This window comes from Arachis ipaensis, chromosome B03 (assembly GCF_000816755.2).
Source record: "Arachis ipaensis cultivar K30076 chromosome B03, Araip1.1, whole genome shotgun sequence".
In the NCBI taxonomy this organism is placed as follows: Eukaryota; Viridiplantae; Streptophyta; class Magnoliopsida; order Fabales; family Fabaceae; genus Arachis; species Arachis ipaensis.
Window position 1 is genome coordinate 133,257,657 of NC_029787.2, and position 16,002 is coordinate 133,273,658.

At 35.0% G+C, this 16,002-nt stretch overlaps 2 protein-coding genes across 2 annotated transcripts; one reads left to right on the forward strand and one right to left on the reverse strand.

Annotated features, from left to right (window-relative positions):
• Positions 991 to 2,721, reverse strand: LOC107632059 (uncharacterized protein At4g22758). The gene is made up of 2 exons (XM_016335696.2): positions 1,974 to 2,721; positions 991 to 1,463 (listed from the first exon to the last, which is right to left on the reverse strand). The coding sequence occupies exons 1-2, from the start codon at positions 2,206 to 2,208 to the stop codon at positions 1,270 to 1,272; spliced, it is 429 nt and encodes a 142-aa protein (XP_016191182.2). The 5' UTR covers positions 2,209 to 2,721; the 3' UTR covers positions 991 to 1,269.
• LOC107634011 lies at positions 15,023 to 15,373 on the forward strand. The gene has a single exon (XM_016337593.1). It carries the CDS (start codon positions 15,023 to 15,025, stop codon positions 15,371 to 15,373), a length of 351 nt encoding a protein of 116 aa, XP_016193079.1.

A 16,002-nucleotide genomic window follows, 5' to 3' on the forward strand; every position in this document is an offset into this window, starting at 1 on the left:
AAGAAAGTGAACGTGTAACTACTACGAATTATACTCAGAATGTAATTTTCATGCTTACTCATAGTATACTATTAAGTATCTACAGAGGAAAAGATATAAACATGTGTACATAAAGTTGAGTTTGTTTAATTGAAATTCATTAAGAGAATAGGATTGTGCAGTATGCAAAGAATTGGGCAGAATGAAAGAACGGCCACAAAATGAGTTGAAACTTGGAGTGGAACAGTCATAGATTCGCAAATTGTGAAAAAAGGGGTGGTGGAAACAGAGCGGAATCATGTAGGTGCAGATGCACATGTAATTAAATGCCTAATGCCCTAAATTGATTGCAACTCTTAACCAATCACATAGCTATAGGAGGGATGGAGGGGAGAGCTACACTTGGTTATGCTTGATTCTAAAATGGATTACTCTCGTCATCTCTTGTAACGAAAACACAGCTGTCACAAGCGGAGAAGATATGTCCAACACCCACATGTTCATGATGCTGCTATTATTAGTATGCTTAGTAAATTGGTACAATAATAATATTTGGCCTCGCCGCTGGAAATGTCTTTGGGCACATGATGCTGCTGCTCCTCTCATACCTTGCTTTTTGCTCCTCAATTTGTCAATTTTCTTCAATAAAATTGGCAAATTTGCGGGTACAATTCGTCCAAGTAAAGCAACCGTGTGCACAGAAACAAATATTATTTAGATTTTAGATTTCTACAAAATATAATTATTGATTTATTTTATTTATTATAAATACAAATATTTATTTTTCAAACACGATTACAATTTACGAGTTGACCGGTGTCTGAAGATCAGAACACACATTTCACAGTAAGATTAGAAAGACTTTAGTATGAGTTTGGAATAATAGTTTGTTATATTACTATATTAGGAAGTTGTGGTGTTCTAGTACGTCCCTCCTAACCCCAGCTGAGGTGAAGGAAATTGTCAACAATTTACAGATCCCAACAACAAACACGTGTTCTGACTTGAAAAAGAAAAAACAACACAACTAGCCCAGGCATTTTCACTTTGCGCTAACGGAATATTCCTCAGCATATTACACTTAACAGTTGAATAACATCAATTCTGATTCCAATGAAGATCGAAACCCTAAATATCAAAGCTTATTATTAAAATTCACTAAAGAGAGTGAGTTCCCAGGCTAGTGAGAACAAGAGAAAACCAACCAGTATAATAATAAAAAAAAAACATGAAAGAAGAACAATGATGTAAGACTTGAACGACAATGAATTCGTTGAAACTCTCAAGCACTCAGTGGGAAGAAATCTTAAGGTTGAGGGACTTGTTGAACCAGGCCTTCCAGCTGCCGCTGCCTCTGCGTGAGAGGGTGGTTGTGGTCTCACTTGCATCAGCATCTGCCACACGCCTCGAAGATGTTTCCGGCTTCCTGCATAGCATGAAGTTCCTTGCTCCGTGTGATCCAATTGTCTCCCAAGGACTCAGGGCTGCACAAACATTAATACCAATGCATAATTCAGAACCATCTCAATTTCAAACTCCAAAACCACAGATCAAGCAATTGTTTTGTTAAAACAATTTCATTCTAAGCTTGCCAATGTAGCTTTTTTTAAAAAAAAAATGAAATTGAGCATCAATGCTTTCATTAGGTACAAAATTTGAAAATTTCTCTTTTGGCTAACCTTAATAAGTGACTCGTTAGCCAAGCCCTTAACCAATTAAGGCAAAAACAAAGGGAAGAATCAGGTTTTCAAAAGAAGAATGCTTAAAACATGTTAATGACGACAAACAAAAGATGCAACACCAAGCCATGACCATTGCCAAAATAGGGTTCCAAAATTTCCATTAAAACAAATGTAAAAAATGTCAACTTGATAAAACTAGAAGCTACAACGTCAACAGAGATTCACAAACTCAACGCAGGGATACAATTACTGCAATGCTGAACAGAACATGATTGCAGGAAACAAAAAAGTTTCAGAATTTGGAGGAAGTACCATCAGATCCAACAAGGGGGCAGTAGAGGGCGAATCCGGCGGTGTCGGTGCCAAGAACAGGGAGCCTCCCCTCGCGGGCGTAGGACTTAAGGGCGGTGTCGATGACCGCCGCAACAAGGTCTCCCTCATTCACCACAAACCGAATCGGACCCGCGCTCCCAAGCACGTTGATGCTTATCAGAAGCCTCCTCACGTTCGCGTTCTGGTTGTTCTTCTTCTGCTTGCTCAGCAACATCTTTTCTTTTCTCTTTCTCTCAAATTCCTCTTCTTTTTTTTATTGAAATCAATCGAAAGAAAAAAACGAAAACAACACACGCACACAATTAAAAGAATTCACCGATCGGAGACGAATCCCTTAGCCCGGATCTGTAGCGATCACCGATCGGGTGAAGAAAAAGAACCAAAGAATGTGGATTCCCGTCGCAAAAGAAAAGGGGGGAAATTAGGGTTTGTTAAATCGGCGTGAGAGAATTCAGGGGTCGAGGCCGATGCAGCGGTAGTACCAGCCTTCCTTGCAAGAGCCGAATGCGAATGCAGATGCAGACGAAACGGGGAGGATTGCGCTCGCCCTTGAAGGAAGAAGGGGGCGCATGTAATCGCTGTTGCTTAGGGTTTCTACCATTCACAACCGATTTGAGCTTTGGGAGATGAGAAAAGAACGCACAAGAGGTAGAGGACCCAGCGTGTCGGAGAGAAAAAAAATTGAAACTTTGTTCAACTTTTCAAGGGTGCATTAGAAAACGTGGGGGAGCTTCCTTAAATAAGGGTAGCGTAGGGTTGGTGAAATTCGGAAATTTCGGATCCGGATTCGGGTCCTTAGGGTTCTAGATTTTATTGTTGTTTTGTTAATTTAATTTAGTTCAATCATGATTTTCATCTCAAATTGTGTGTGTGTGATTCTTTTCCCTTGAGATTGTGCGAGCTGAAAGACACGCAATTTTAACAAGGCCAACAAAATACTTAATTATTTACCCTAATTATTTTGGTTCATAACTTTTGTCTTGATTGGTTTATTTTATTGAATATATACAAAATTTAAAATATAATATGTTAAGATTACTATTAGAAAAAATTTTAAATTCTTATTTTAATAAATATATAACAAATGTAATAAAAAATTAAATTTTTATTTCTTATAAAAAATTAAAAAGTAAGAATATATATTAACTAAAAAATATCTATACAAAAATTTCTTTGGCAGTAATATATTTAATTAATGCCATTAGAAAATTTGTTTACAAGAATCTATTTTCTTTTGTGAATTTTTAAAATGTGTGAGCTAAAGATGCGCATTTCTACTTTTACAACGAAGCCAGTATTTAATTCATGAATTTACCTCGTCAAAATTTATCATTTTTGTTTTGATTTTTAGATCACTCATTTTCCTTTTTGATTTCCTGTGTGTTGAGGGTTGTTGAACTTGAACCAGAAACGTGTAGAAGATTACCGATTTGGTCATGTTTAGCATCGGATGCCCATTACAAAACATATTCTTTCTTAGGTTCATCGGTTCATGTGTACAGTACAGATGCTTGTTCAATTTCAAACAAACCAGCTTTCTATTAGAAGAAATAAATTTTTTTAATTGTTAAAAAAAATTATGAAAGTAAAATATGATCTTTAACTTTTTATTGTTTTCTCTTTTATATTTATTTTTTGTCTTATTTACAAAATTAATAATAAAAAATTACATTTTATCTTTCAATTGTTAAAAAAAATTGAGAAAGTCTATTTTCTCTGTTAGACCCTTTTTATTTTTATTCAGTTTTAGATAAAAAATTATATAATATGTCATAATAGGGGGAATGTCATTGCTTTGAATTTGTATTTTGTTTGGCACATATTTGAATTTAGATATAGATTTTCATAATAAAGGAATAAAACTGGTTCCATGCCTCCTTGGGCTCTACGCATTTCCATTTGAAGAGAAAAAATCTGAAAAAAAAAATTAACCAGTACAAACAAATAAATAAATAATGTAAAATAAACTTTTGGCAAGTTGTTTAATATGAATTAATATAAAAAATGTCGAAATAATGTAAATCTTATTCTGATTTTCTCTGCTTCAGTTTATTGGTAACAAATTTATACAAAAACAAGTTAATTAAAATTATATTGAATTTAATTTTAATAATCCAGCCATGTCTTTTGTTCCCCAAACGTTTAAAATCCCATCGACACTCGACAGTGGGCGCGTGTTTCGTTGTGACGCATTTGACCATGATCAGAATTCCAAAGTAGTATGCTAAGTACGCCAGAAAATTCAAGAGCGGCGTCATTAGTAGATTCTTAAATATTATTTCACCCCACTTGTATTGTAGTTGTAGAATAAAACTTTGTTTTTAAATGTTAGCCATCAATATCTGAAAATATATATTATTAATTGTGCATAGATTGGAACCCCATTTTTCCAGGCATCAAATTCCACATGGTGATGGCTTTCAAGACAGAGACTCTCATAATCATAACTCAGTTGCAAATGGATACTGAATCGGTGAATCCTATTGGGGGGTGCAATTGGATTTCAACTTTTATTTTTGTTCAATCAATCAAACTAAAACGGCGGCCGATTATCCTAAATTAATTTACAAGTAATAATTTTGTTTCGAGTATTTATTTTAAGTTTTGGTACTATAAGTTGCGACTGAAAGTCTTCGACTAATTCACGTGCTTTCTACTACCAATTAACGCAGAGCATAGTGCACCATGAATTAAATAACAAACTATCAGCTAATGCATGTAATTTGATACTTATTTTTTAAGTCAAGTTTGACATAACATTTAGCTATTAAGAAAGTGATTTAAAACTTTATTTCTACAGTGAATTGAACTAATTAATCAAAACGTTTTTTTTAATATATATTATTTATCATTTCTGTTAACGAGATTTGAACCTAGGATCAAGAAGCTTTCTTCCTTTAAAATGCTCCTGATATATTTGATTTAGTTAGATGTGATTCAAATTTCTACAGATTTTGTTTCCTAATTTCCTCCCTACTTTTTTTAAAATTGTTTTGATAAACTATTACTTTCGGTGGGTCCAGGTTCCAGAATTCAATCTACTTGTGGGCCGTACTCTGAAGCTGATCTGCATCTATTGGGCCTACCTAAAAAGGCCTCATAACTATTTTGTGGTGATGGATAAAGTAGGTACTACTACAAAAAAAAAAGGATAAAGTAGGTACAGCAGGTCCAGTAAACTTAGTTTTTTAAAGGATGTGACCCTCTTGACCAAAAAAAAAAAAGATGTGACCCTTCAAAAATATCTTGTATAAAATTGTATAGCGCTATAATTTCTAAAATTCTTTTAAGGTGTAATTTTTAGAGGCCTGCTATACATACAAGTCTTTTTGTCTTACAAGTCTTACAAGTTGGTACAAGCCTAATAAAAAACACGCATTACACTCCCATATTCAAGAGTAAATAAACGCACGTTATTCAACCACTTCATGTTTCCAAAGCGCGCTACTCACCATGCATTATAAACAACTCTTTTTCTTCTTCCTCAATGAAAATAAGTTTCTTGCCAAATTTGGAGATAATGGAATTCAGAAATACACCCAAACGATTACAGAAATACACCCAAACGATTATAGAAATACACCCAAAGGATTTAAGAAATATACCCAAAGGATTACAAAAATTACACCCAAAGGATTTAAGAAATACACCCAAAATTCGTTGAAGTACACCTTATGCATAATTCAGAACTCTTTCTCTTTCTCCTCCTCATCTTCAGCTGCTTCTTCTTCTTCTTCAAAAACGATTTCAGAGCTTAATGTCAAAAAACAATGGAAATCGAGAATAACGAAGAAAGAAAACAGAGAGAAAAGTACGTAAATGAAGAAGGAGAAAGAGAAGGCAAGAAACGAAAGAAAAGAAGAAGAATAAGAAGAAGAAGAAGAGGAAGAAGAATGTGCAGCAAGAAGAAGAAGAAGGTGCAGTGAAAACGTGCAGTAACGGTTGAAGAAGGAGAAAGAGAAGGCAAGAAACGAAAGAAAAGAAGAAGAAGAAGAAGAAGAGGAAGAGGAAGAAGAACGTGCAGCAAGAAGAAGAAGAAGGTGCAGTGAAAACGTGCAGTAATAGTTGAAGAAGGAGAAAGAGAAGGCAAGAAACGAAAGAAAAGAAGAAGAACGTGCGCAAGAAGGTGCACTTGTAAAGACTTGTATAAAAAAATGCTTGTATGTGGAGAATTTCTCTAATTTTTATTGGTTAAAATCGAGAATCTAACTTATGAAGTTATGATACTTAACATTTATATGTGTATCTAGTACGTTGAACCATAGTTATTAGAATTAAACCGGTAATTGATTCGGTCATACGATTGGGTTATTGGACTATTGGTTCAACTAGTGAATCACTGATTCACCCAGTTGATCCGGTTATAATTAAAAAATATATAAAATTATAAAAATAAAATAAAAAATTAAATACATATTTTAAAAATATATTAATAACAATCAAATATCAATTCTTAGATATAATTTATGGTGCAAAAAAAGATAATAAATTAGTCACTAGTACAAAATACTTTCTCAATTTAAATGAACAAGTGAAAAAACAAAAAATAACACAATCAATATCAATATGTTCATATATCCCATGTATTGTTACTTGTTTGATATCCATGTCAATCCATGCTTAAAAGGATAAAAACATAAAAATTCATTCATCGTTTATTATATATTTACTTTTTGTCACTTATATTGTTAAGAAACAAAGTCATGCAGTGGTAAGGGAAGTGCGTTGCATGCATGCAGTCTTGGGTGTATTGTGGATCCACACTGGTCAACTGCAGTCTGAAGTGCGAATCGGTCGATTTTTAACATAGTTGACCGGTTCAATTGTAAATCCGATCCAATTAACGAACTGAATCTGCCAAACCATCAGTTCACCAGTTTTCCAATTGAACCGGCCGATTCGATTCAGTTCTGATAACTTTGCATTGAACCTGCGATTCTTATTAATGAAATTTGTTTTTTAAAAAAGTGGCACTTTGCTCCTGTTTTAATGTCTTGTTAAGACAAACTAACTACAAAAATACATAGATCTATGTACATATATATCAACTAATGTTATATCTAAGTCCTCGATTATATTATAATGTAAGTCACATTTTTCTTTGTTAATAGAGATTTCGACTCATGAAGAGACTCGATTGTGGTGTATAGGAAGTCAAAACATGGCACAGATGGCCATAGAAAAAATTTCCTTTGACTATAACAAGAATAAAATGGTGATCAAGGTCAAAGGCTTAATGACTTGAGGAAGGTTAAAGAACAGGGTCGAAACCAAGAATGTATCACGTGGTAAATATGGATGCAATACAAGAACAAGAAGTTTGAAAAGCAAGGCAAGATAGAACGTGGGGTATCATGATAAAAATGCTTCAGGGTCAAGGCAAGGTCGTGGCTTAAAAAAAGGGAGCAAACCAGGTCAGGGTCAAGATTATTCAGGAGCAAGTCTATCCTTGTGATCTACAAATAGGAAGAACTCAGAAGCGTTTGGGGACTTCAATGAATAACACTAGATTATCATCTAAACTCATAAAATTTTCAGTCTTAGTGACGCAAATAGGGTATTAAATGAAGTCAGAACAAACAATGTTGCTCATGCTTATGTCAAAATATAACTCAAGCTATCGAGTAAATCCTAAATAGAGCGAGATTAAATATAACGGTGACAAATCAACTTTATTTTATATCCCCTTTTCAAATTATGTTTTGCAGGCTGAACTACCCAGGAGAGTCAAAACTCCTAAATCCCTTACAAAGTTTGCTGGGAAAAGTGGGAAATCGATTATAGAGCACATTGCTCGGTATTCAGTTGAAATAGGCGAGTTAGCTAATAATGAATATTTGAAAATCAGATATTTTCTCTCTTCACTAACAAAGAACGCTTTCACTTGGTTTTCAAATTTGTAACCTAATTCGATCCATAGTTGGGTTCAATTAAAAAGAAGTTTTCATGATCAATTTCTTTAGGGGTGAAATGAATGTGACTTTATCTGATTTATTTACAGTAAAGAGAAAAAAAACTGAGTTGATTGATGACTACCTTATCCGATTCAAGAATATGAGAAATAAATATTTCACTCCGATTCCTAAGCCTGAAATAGTTAATAACTTAATATGGCTATTAATGGGCTTGATTTCAATATTCGAAAAAAATTAGTAAATCAACAATTTCTTGACCTGACTCAGTTGGCTAATAAAGTCCAACAAATTGAGAAGTTAAATAAAGAAAAAGAAGAGCTAGAGTCGAATAAAATAAAACTATTTTTTTTCAATAAAAAAGTGAACTACATTGACTATATAAGCGAGGAAGAGTCGAACAGTAAATCTGCTTTTGCTGCAGAACTAAAATATGGGCCTCCTTATGTGTGTTAATCTCTTAATCTGACAAAAGATAAGACTCCTTTGTTAGGAAGAAAGAATTATTCTTTCGACCTAACAAAAGCTGAGTAGATTTTCGATATGTTGTTTAAAGATAAGCAGCTTGTACTTCTGAAGGGAAAAGAATGCCATTTGTTTCTGAAATTAGAAATAAAAAATTTTGCAAATGTTATTAAGCTTCTGGGCATTATACTGACAATTGTGTTTGTTTCAAGGACTTGATACAAAAGCCTATTGACGAAAGTCGATTAAAGTTTGCTAATGAGCCTGAAATGAAGGTGGATTTTGATCTCTTCCAAGTGGCATCGAACTTCGCTGAAACAGGAGAAATGGCATTTATAGTCAACATTGCTTGTGTCGAGCCTGTAAAGAAAGATGAGCAGTTCGAGCTAGACATGTTTGAGGCATAAAGTTCTATTTATCCAAAGACAAGAGAAGATCTATTAGGTTTCTTGTTGAGACAAAAGGAGGAGAAAGGAAATGTAGCTATATGCCCTTGATATAGTGTCTTGCTCGACACTTCAGCTACTAAGGCTTTCGACTCGTATAAAAAAGTAGAGGATGTGTTCATCAGGAAGAATTAAGACAAGCTCAACTGAAGCAAAGGATTAAAGGTCGAGTCTGTAGCTGATTCTGTCAAACAACACATGCACACGGTGGTGACAATTGACCAGAAACCCCAGGGGGTGTCAAGTCGAACTAGAGTTCCTCCGTCCAATTTATCAAATAACAAATGGGGATAGAACAATGTCCCAAACTACTCCAGGAATTACAATTTCATTGTTTCTAGAGGAGGTTTTGAAAATTAGGCTGGAGCCTAGAAAAGAGGTGGCTCCAGATGAGGAGCAGGTAGAAGGGGCAACGGTCAAGGAAGGTCTCGACGCAATTTTCAAGAAAGAGCTCCCTTCATTCCAAGAACTATGGTCCAAGCGTAAAATGCTTATGTCAATACATAAGGGCCATATCCAAAATTGAGCAAAGAAAGTAAGTCACCTCAGAAGCAAGAACAAAAAGGTGACAAGGTATCCTCGAGCAAAGACCAAGGGATGGAGGAGTCGAAGGAGATATCGGCTATCCAGTCGATCAAGTTGATTCCCAAAGGAAAAGAAGATGAGGAGGCACTAACAAAAAATTTTAACTCTGGTTTTGAGGATGACTTAGATGTAATGTTTGGAGAAACTAGGCAATCCTGGTTCCAAATCCGAACTGGGTACCTCCTTCTGCTACGTCCCCCCTGTAGATGCAGTGACCCCGTCGATAGAGATAGCGGTGGGTGATACCTCTAGTGCTCCTGAGCAGGATGTCCCTCCACCACTGCCATCATCTGGTTGAGGATTTGGCCCGATGGCATGTAGTAATGTGTTCAATTTTATAATATTAAGTTTGTTTATCTTATGTGATTGTTACTGTGCGGTTTATTCTGTGATAGGTTTGCATCGAACCCACAATGCTTGCACACAGGAGATATCCGAGGTTATTAAGTCCATGTACGATCATCCACGGCTGACCTACACGCAGATCCCAACTGAGATAAGAGAGCGCTGATTTCATAAGTGGGCGGTAAGAACCCAATTTGGTTAGAATTGATTTACTGTATTTGAAATTGATTTTCTTCCAACTAACTAATGTTGGTGAATCACTTTTTGTAGTTAAAATTCATATAGGATGTGGAGCATAACCTCATGATCCAGAAGATCTATGACCATCGGACAGCCAAATATTTTCTGCAGATGATGAGCAATGTTCGTCAGGAAAAAGACCACCTGACGAAGTGGATCCATCAAAATATCAAGCGTGACCTGGAGGCTCACTTACGAGATAACGAGGCCTTCAAGTGTCGATGTCTGATGAACATGGCCAATAGGGCTTCGCCCAGGTCATCGAGGTATATGGGTGGGTCGGCAACCTTCGTGAAGATGAAGACAAAATTGGTAAGAATTTTGGCATTATTTTATGTTATAGTAGTTGCTTAAATTAGTTAGAAGAGTTTACGGTGTTTAATTTCCTTTTTCATTATCAAGTTAGCCAATTTAATTAGTAGAGTTTAAGGTGTTTAATTTTCAATTTTAGTGGATTTAGGATAGGTTAGGATACGTTATGATATGTTAGATTAGGCTTTGAGATTACTGGAAAACATTGGATTATTTAATTGTTTGCTGATTCTTGCTACTAAAATTGTTCAGAAAATGCTTGACTGTGAAAATAATGATGTTAATTTGGTTTGGATGGAACCCTTCAAAGGTGGCTAAATCTGAATTTCAGGGGAGATTATCGAAATTTTTATAAGATTTTTATTTAAATCGAAAAAATTAAAATTATATTTTCGAAATTAGAATAGAGATTTCCTGCTGCATATATATTTGTCAGTCATTGTTTAATTTATTCGTTTATTTTATTTTTTGGTTGATATATTAATTTGTAGTCTAAGTCATTGGATCGTGAGGAGACGCTGGCAGAGACCTTCAAGTATACCTATACTTTGAAGACAAACAACGAGAGATTTGCTGACGAGCGGTCTACGGCCCACTATGTGAGTTTAAATTAATCCTAAATTTCAGCTTCATGTGGTATAAAGTCAATTATTTAACTATTATCCTAATCACAACTAACATGTGTGACGCAAGAGGAGTATCAGCAGAGGTTGGACGCTGCGACCCAGCATTCTCAGCCACCTGGTGGACCCGACGAAGCTGGCTTCGAGACCTCAGTCATGGATCCCAACAGGATTTGGTGCGAGACCGCCTCTGAACCCACAAGAATCGCCACTTCAGGTTGGGATCGTTCTTCTCCAATGGCCTCCACTCCTCCGCGTTGGCAGCTTTTTCTGCCTCTGCCTCTGCCACCAGCCCTGCTGATCCCCAGGAAGTTATCGACTTGAGGGAGGAGGTGTATGTAGAAGCTAACACAGGATCTTCACCAGTAGCAGGAGCAGTCTGAGTAGAGGTATCGAGAGATTCTTGCACGCGTTGCCGCCAGCTCGGACTTGACGGAGAAGCTGGAGCAGCTCGAGTGGCTGCGACAGCAGATAGAGGAGTACAGCTAGCAGATTCGCACTGGAGGCAGCCGCACTGCTGCTTCTAACGGTGCTGCTGGTGGGGATTCGACAACAGTACCTACTACGCTGCCACAGTAGGGGACCACGACGCCGCCACCGCCAACGATGACGATGATTGTCAAGATCTATAGGAGTTAGGGTTTTATGCATTTTTGTTTGTTTAGGGTACATTACTTTACTTCTATGACATTTTATTGTATTCATACCATTTATTTTTAATAAAATAATTTGTCGATTTTTGCTAATTTTATATTTCTAATTACAATTTGGTTAACAAGAGTTTTAATTTGAGTTGACTATTAGTTATGGCTAAATTATGCCCAAACTAAAAAATAAAAAACAAAAATCCTACCAGCGGATGTATCGTCGGATAAGTTTTGGTGCCATTTGAAACGAAATGACGCCAAAGTTACCGTCGGATAAATCCAACGGTAGTCATCAACTTAGGCTTGATAATCCATTGAAAACACCGATAGAAAATCCGTCGATAATTAGTGTCGGACTGAAAAAAACCGTCGGTAAGATGTTTCTAGCATCGTTTATACCGTCAACTACCAGGACGACAATAAATTTGACAGTAATGTACTTAGCAGCAAATTTATTTGATTAATCTGATAGTAAATCTCACAGTAACAAACATTTTTCTTGTAGTGGAAGAACCAGGACGACCAGCACCAACAGTGAGCCGTCAGGCCTCTGGCGTGGCAATGACAAAGGGAGGATAGTAGTGGTCGGTGAGGAAAAGGAGCGAGTGTTTGAGGAGGCGGCAAAATCTAAAAGCAAAAAGGTGACGCATGATATATAGATGATATAAGGTAGTGTTTGATTGTTATTCATGTCTCTCTAAGATATGAACGTGGTGACACACATGCTCTGTTAGTTTCATAAGACATAATTTTTAGATGGACACAGATGGGTACGAGGACACTAAATTTGTGTACCTCCATATAATTGAAAAACTGAGACATATATCTTTATTTAATTTTTAAAATTTCAAAATTTACCCTCCCATTCTCTCAAACCTATCTCCCTCCTGTATGTTAGCATCTTCTACCTCCCTCCAACTTCTCATTCTATTTTCAGTGACTCACGATTCTTTCCTCTCTCTCCTATCTTCCCTCCACCACTACCTTCGCCTCCATTACTGCTCTCTTCGAGACTCTCACTGTCACCACCGCTACCGCGCCCTCTTTTCTTCGTTCTCCATTGTCCATCGCCGCCTTTCTCCCTCTTCCTCTTCATGGCATCCATCGAGCCGTCTCTCTCTTTTCCTCTTCTCGTTGCTCACTGTCGCCTCTCTTCCACTCTTCCTCTTTGCCCATTGTGATTCGATCACTCTCTCTTTTCGATGATTTCGAATACTTGAGCGTGGAGTACTACGAGTGTCTGTTGCTTCGGGTGGCGGAAGACGACGAAGATATGATGGAGGCGGAGGTGTATTTCGGGCACAATGGATTTAGGAAAGTGCTATGAAAGAAGAGAGGTGAGGTGGTGCCGAAGAATATCTACCTTTTATATTTGTTTTTATTTTTTTAATAAAAAAGAAGAATTGTTGAATTAAATTTTGAAAGAGATCTTGTTGGTAATAATAATTTGGGTTGAAGTTAATTTATTTTTGGTTATGAATGGTGTTGGAGAAAAATAGATGGTGATAAATGAAAAATCTGGGTGGTAGTAGTGAAAGTAAAAAATGAGAGTATTATAGACTTTTTAAGATTTTGAGTGTTTTATGTATTTGCTTTTTGCTAAACATAATATATATATGTTTTAGTGTCTACGTCATTTCAGTATATAGAAACTGAGGGACTAATTTATATTAAATTGAATACATATAAAGGGATAAAAATATATTACGAATAATTTTAATATATAAATAATATTTATCAGTAATATATCCAAAACATACCTGCATAATAAATGCAATGCACTTATATTTTATCGATCCCTTTGCATTGTGAGGCTACGGTTGAATGCAGCACATGAATAGATAACATATAGCTGTTTCTGGGGTCCTCCGTGTTCAAATTTTTGTCATAAGAATCTGACAGTTAGGTTATTTAATGTCCCTTATATAATTAAGGAAGCACACGCGGTCATGGCAAGAAGTATATATATATAGGAAAATGCTAGTTGTACAATATTAATCAGCCTTTAATCAGCCTTTAATCAGATTTAAATAATATTTAATTATTTTTTTAGTGTAACATGTTCCTATTTTGTAGATACATATCTATAATTAGATTTTAATTTAAATTTAAATTTTAAAATCCACCCACTTCATTGGTGGTTACGGTGACTTTGCTTTACTTTCGTAACTTCACGTAACAGATACATTTTTTTAAATTCCTTATTCTACGGGATATTCATAGTGAATTCCAAACCAAAAAGGATGCTGCCAGCTGAATTCTCCATCTCGTCTTCATTGGTGAAGACCATCACCACCTTCCAGCTGAAGCACTCTCTCATTTTGCATTGGTGAAAGGTATCATTATTTTCCACACATGTGTTTATGTAATTTGTTAAGAAATATCATGTTCAATATTTTTAATTATATTTTAATTTAAACATAAAAACACTCTGCTGATTTAATTGGAACAAGGTTGGTCTTATTTAATTTTATTAATAAAGTTGTTGCAAATAAAGTATATAATCAACAATTAATTTAAAATTGTGTTGTTATTTTTCGATTATAATACATATGATAGTATGATATTTTATACAAAATATTTTTAAAACACATCTAAAATCAGTCAACTTTAATAATACAATATAAATGTTAATAATACAATTATGAATGGTCGAATATAATTATATACATAAACTAAAATATTTTCAATTGTAGTTTCTTTTTTAATTGTAACACATCTAAAATATTAAGTTATATAAAAAATATTTTTAAAACACATCCAAAATCATAAATCTAGAATTTAAATTTAAACATTAAAAAATAATTGTAACACATCTAAAATTATGAAGTTATACAAAAAATTGTAACACATCTAAAATTATGAAGTTATACAGAAAATATAAAATCATAAATCTAAAATCTAAATTTAAACATTAAAAAATAATTGTAACACATCTAAAATTATGATGTTATACAGAAAATATTTTTAAAACACATCCAAAATCATAAATCTAAAATTTAAATTTAAACATTAAAAAGACAGCGTTGTAAATGAGCTCCGAAAAGGAGGAAGGCAGCGTTGAGGATGAGCGCGGAAGAGGATGAACGACAGCGGATGATGACTTCTCGATGTGCACCTCTGAGTTTTCCATGTGCACCTCTGAATTTTCGACATGGCGCAAACGTGACTTCTCTACTTTTTTTGAGTGTTTTGTACGAGTTTAATTAATAATTTGATAGTTTAAGATTTATTTAATAAAGTTGTTGGCCCCCTAAACTTGGCCAATCAAAATAGCTGAAGATTTTGACTCGATGCTCGATGGGAATGAAGAGGACGACCGGTCAACTAGTCTCCCATGACTGCCACTTGCATTGCTATATAAACACCCATCCACGCTCTCACCATATATACAAACTATTCTTTTTATTAGTATTGTCTCTTCCTAGTTACCACTTACCACTCATCATCATAATGAACAACAATGGTAGTAGTGGTAGTAGTGTTGCTCCAAAGATAGTGCAGATCGAAACAAGGTACGTTGAAACCGACCCTATTAACTTCAGACAAGTTGTTCAATCTCTCACTGGCAAGAACTCTTCCATGCCTATTGTTACTCCTTCACCGTTATCTTTCACTGAACGAGAACAAGAAGAAGAAGCAATTATGGCATATCGTCATGGTAGTGTCGGTGCCAAGAAGCCTCAAGAACAAGTTGCCGTCAATCATCATGCTGCTACCATCATACTCAACAACAATGTTTCCTTCAAGGACTTTGATGCATTGTTGTCTGATTTGCCTTCCATTCACGACCTACTCTACTAGCTAGCTAGCTAAGCTACTATACATACATTATATACATTACATTAATTACTCTGCTTAATTTTCGCTCTTGTTTGATCCAACTTAATTAACTGTAAGTCTGAAATATACAATTACTTAATTACCATCAATTTCGTTCCCAATATACTGTAAACTGTGTTAGTTCGCGTAACTAGTTAGTTATATATATATATATATCGGTTCAACTAGGTATCCTTTAAAAATCGTACAACATTCAGCCTTTTATTACAATAATTAAAAAAAAAAAGCAAACACAATTAAAAATTATGAATAGATTTATTGTCTTTTTATAATTAAATACATATTTAAAATACAATCTAAAAAAACTGAAATTTAAAATTTAAATTTTAAATTTTTGTTTCAGATTTAATATATTTAATTATTAATATATTATAATTTAAATACATATCTAAAAATCAAATTATTCAAAATTCAAAATTTTGTACAACTAGCATTTTCCTTACCTTATCTCTCTCAAAGATCCAGCCCAACGTAGCAGCCAGCCCCCAATCCCACCATCATGCATCAAACTCTTCTCCTCAGTTAAGGAATGTCGTTGCCACCGGTAGTTATAGAGAGGGTCAACTCGAAACTCTTGACCGTCGATCCTC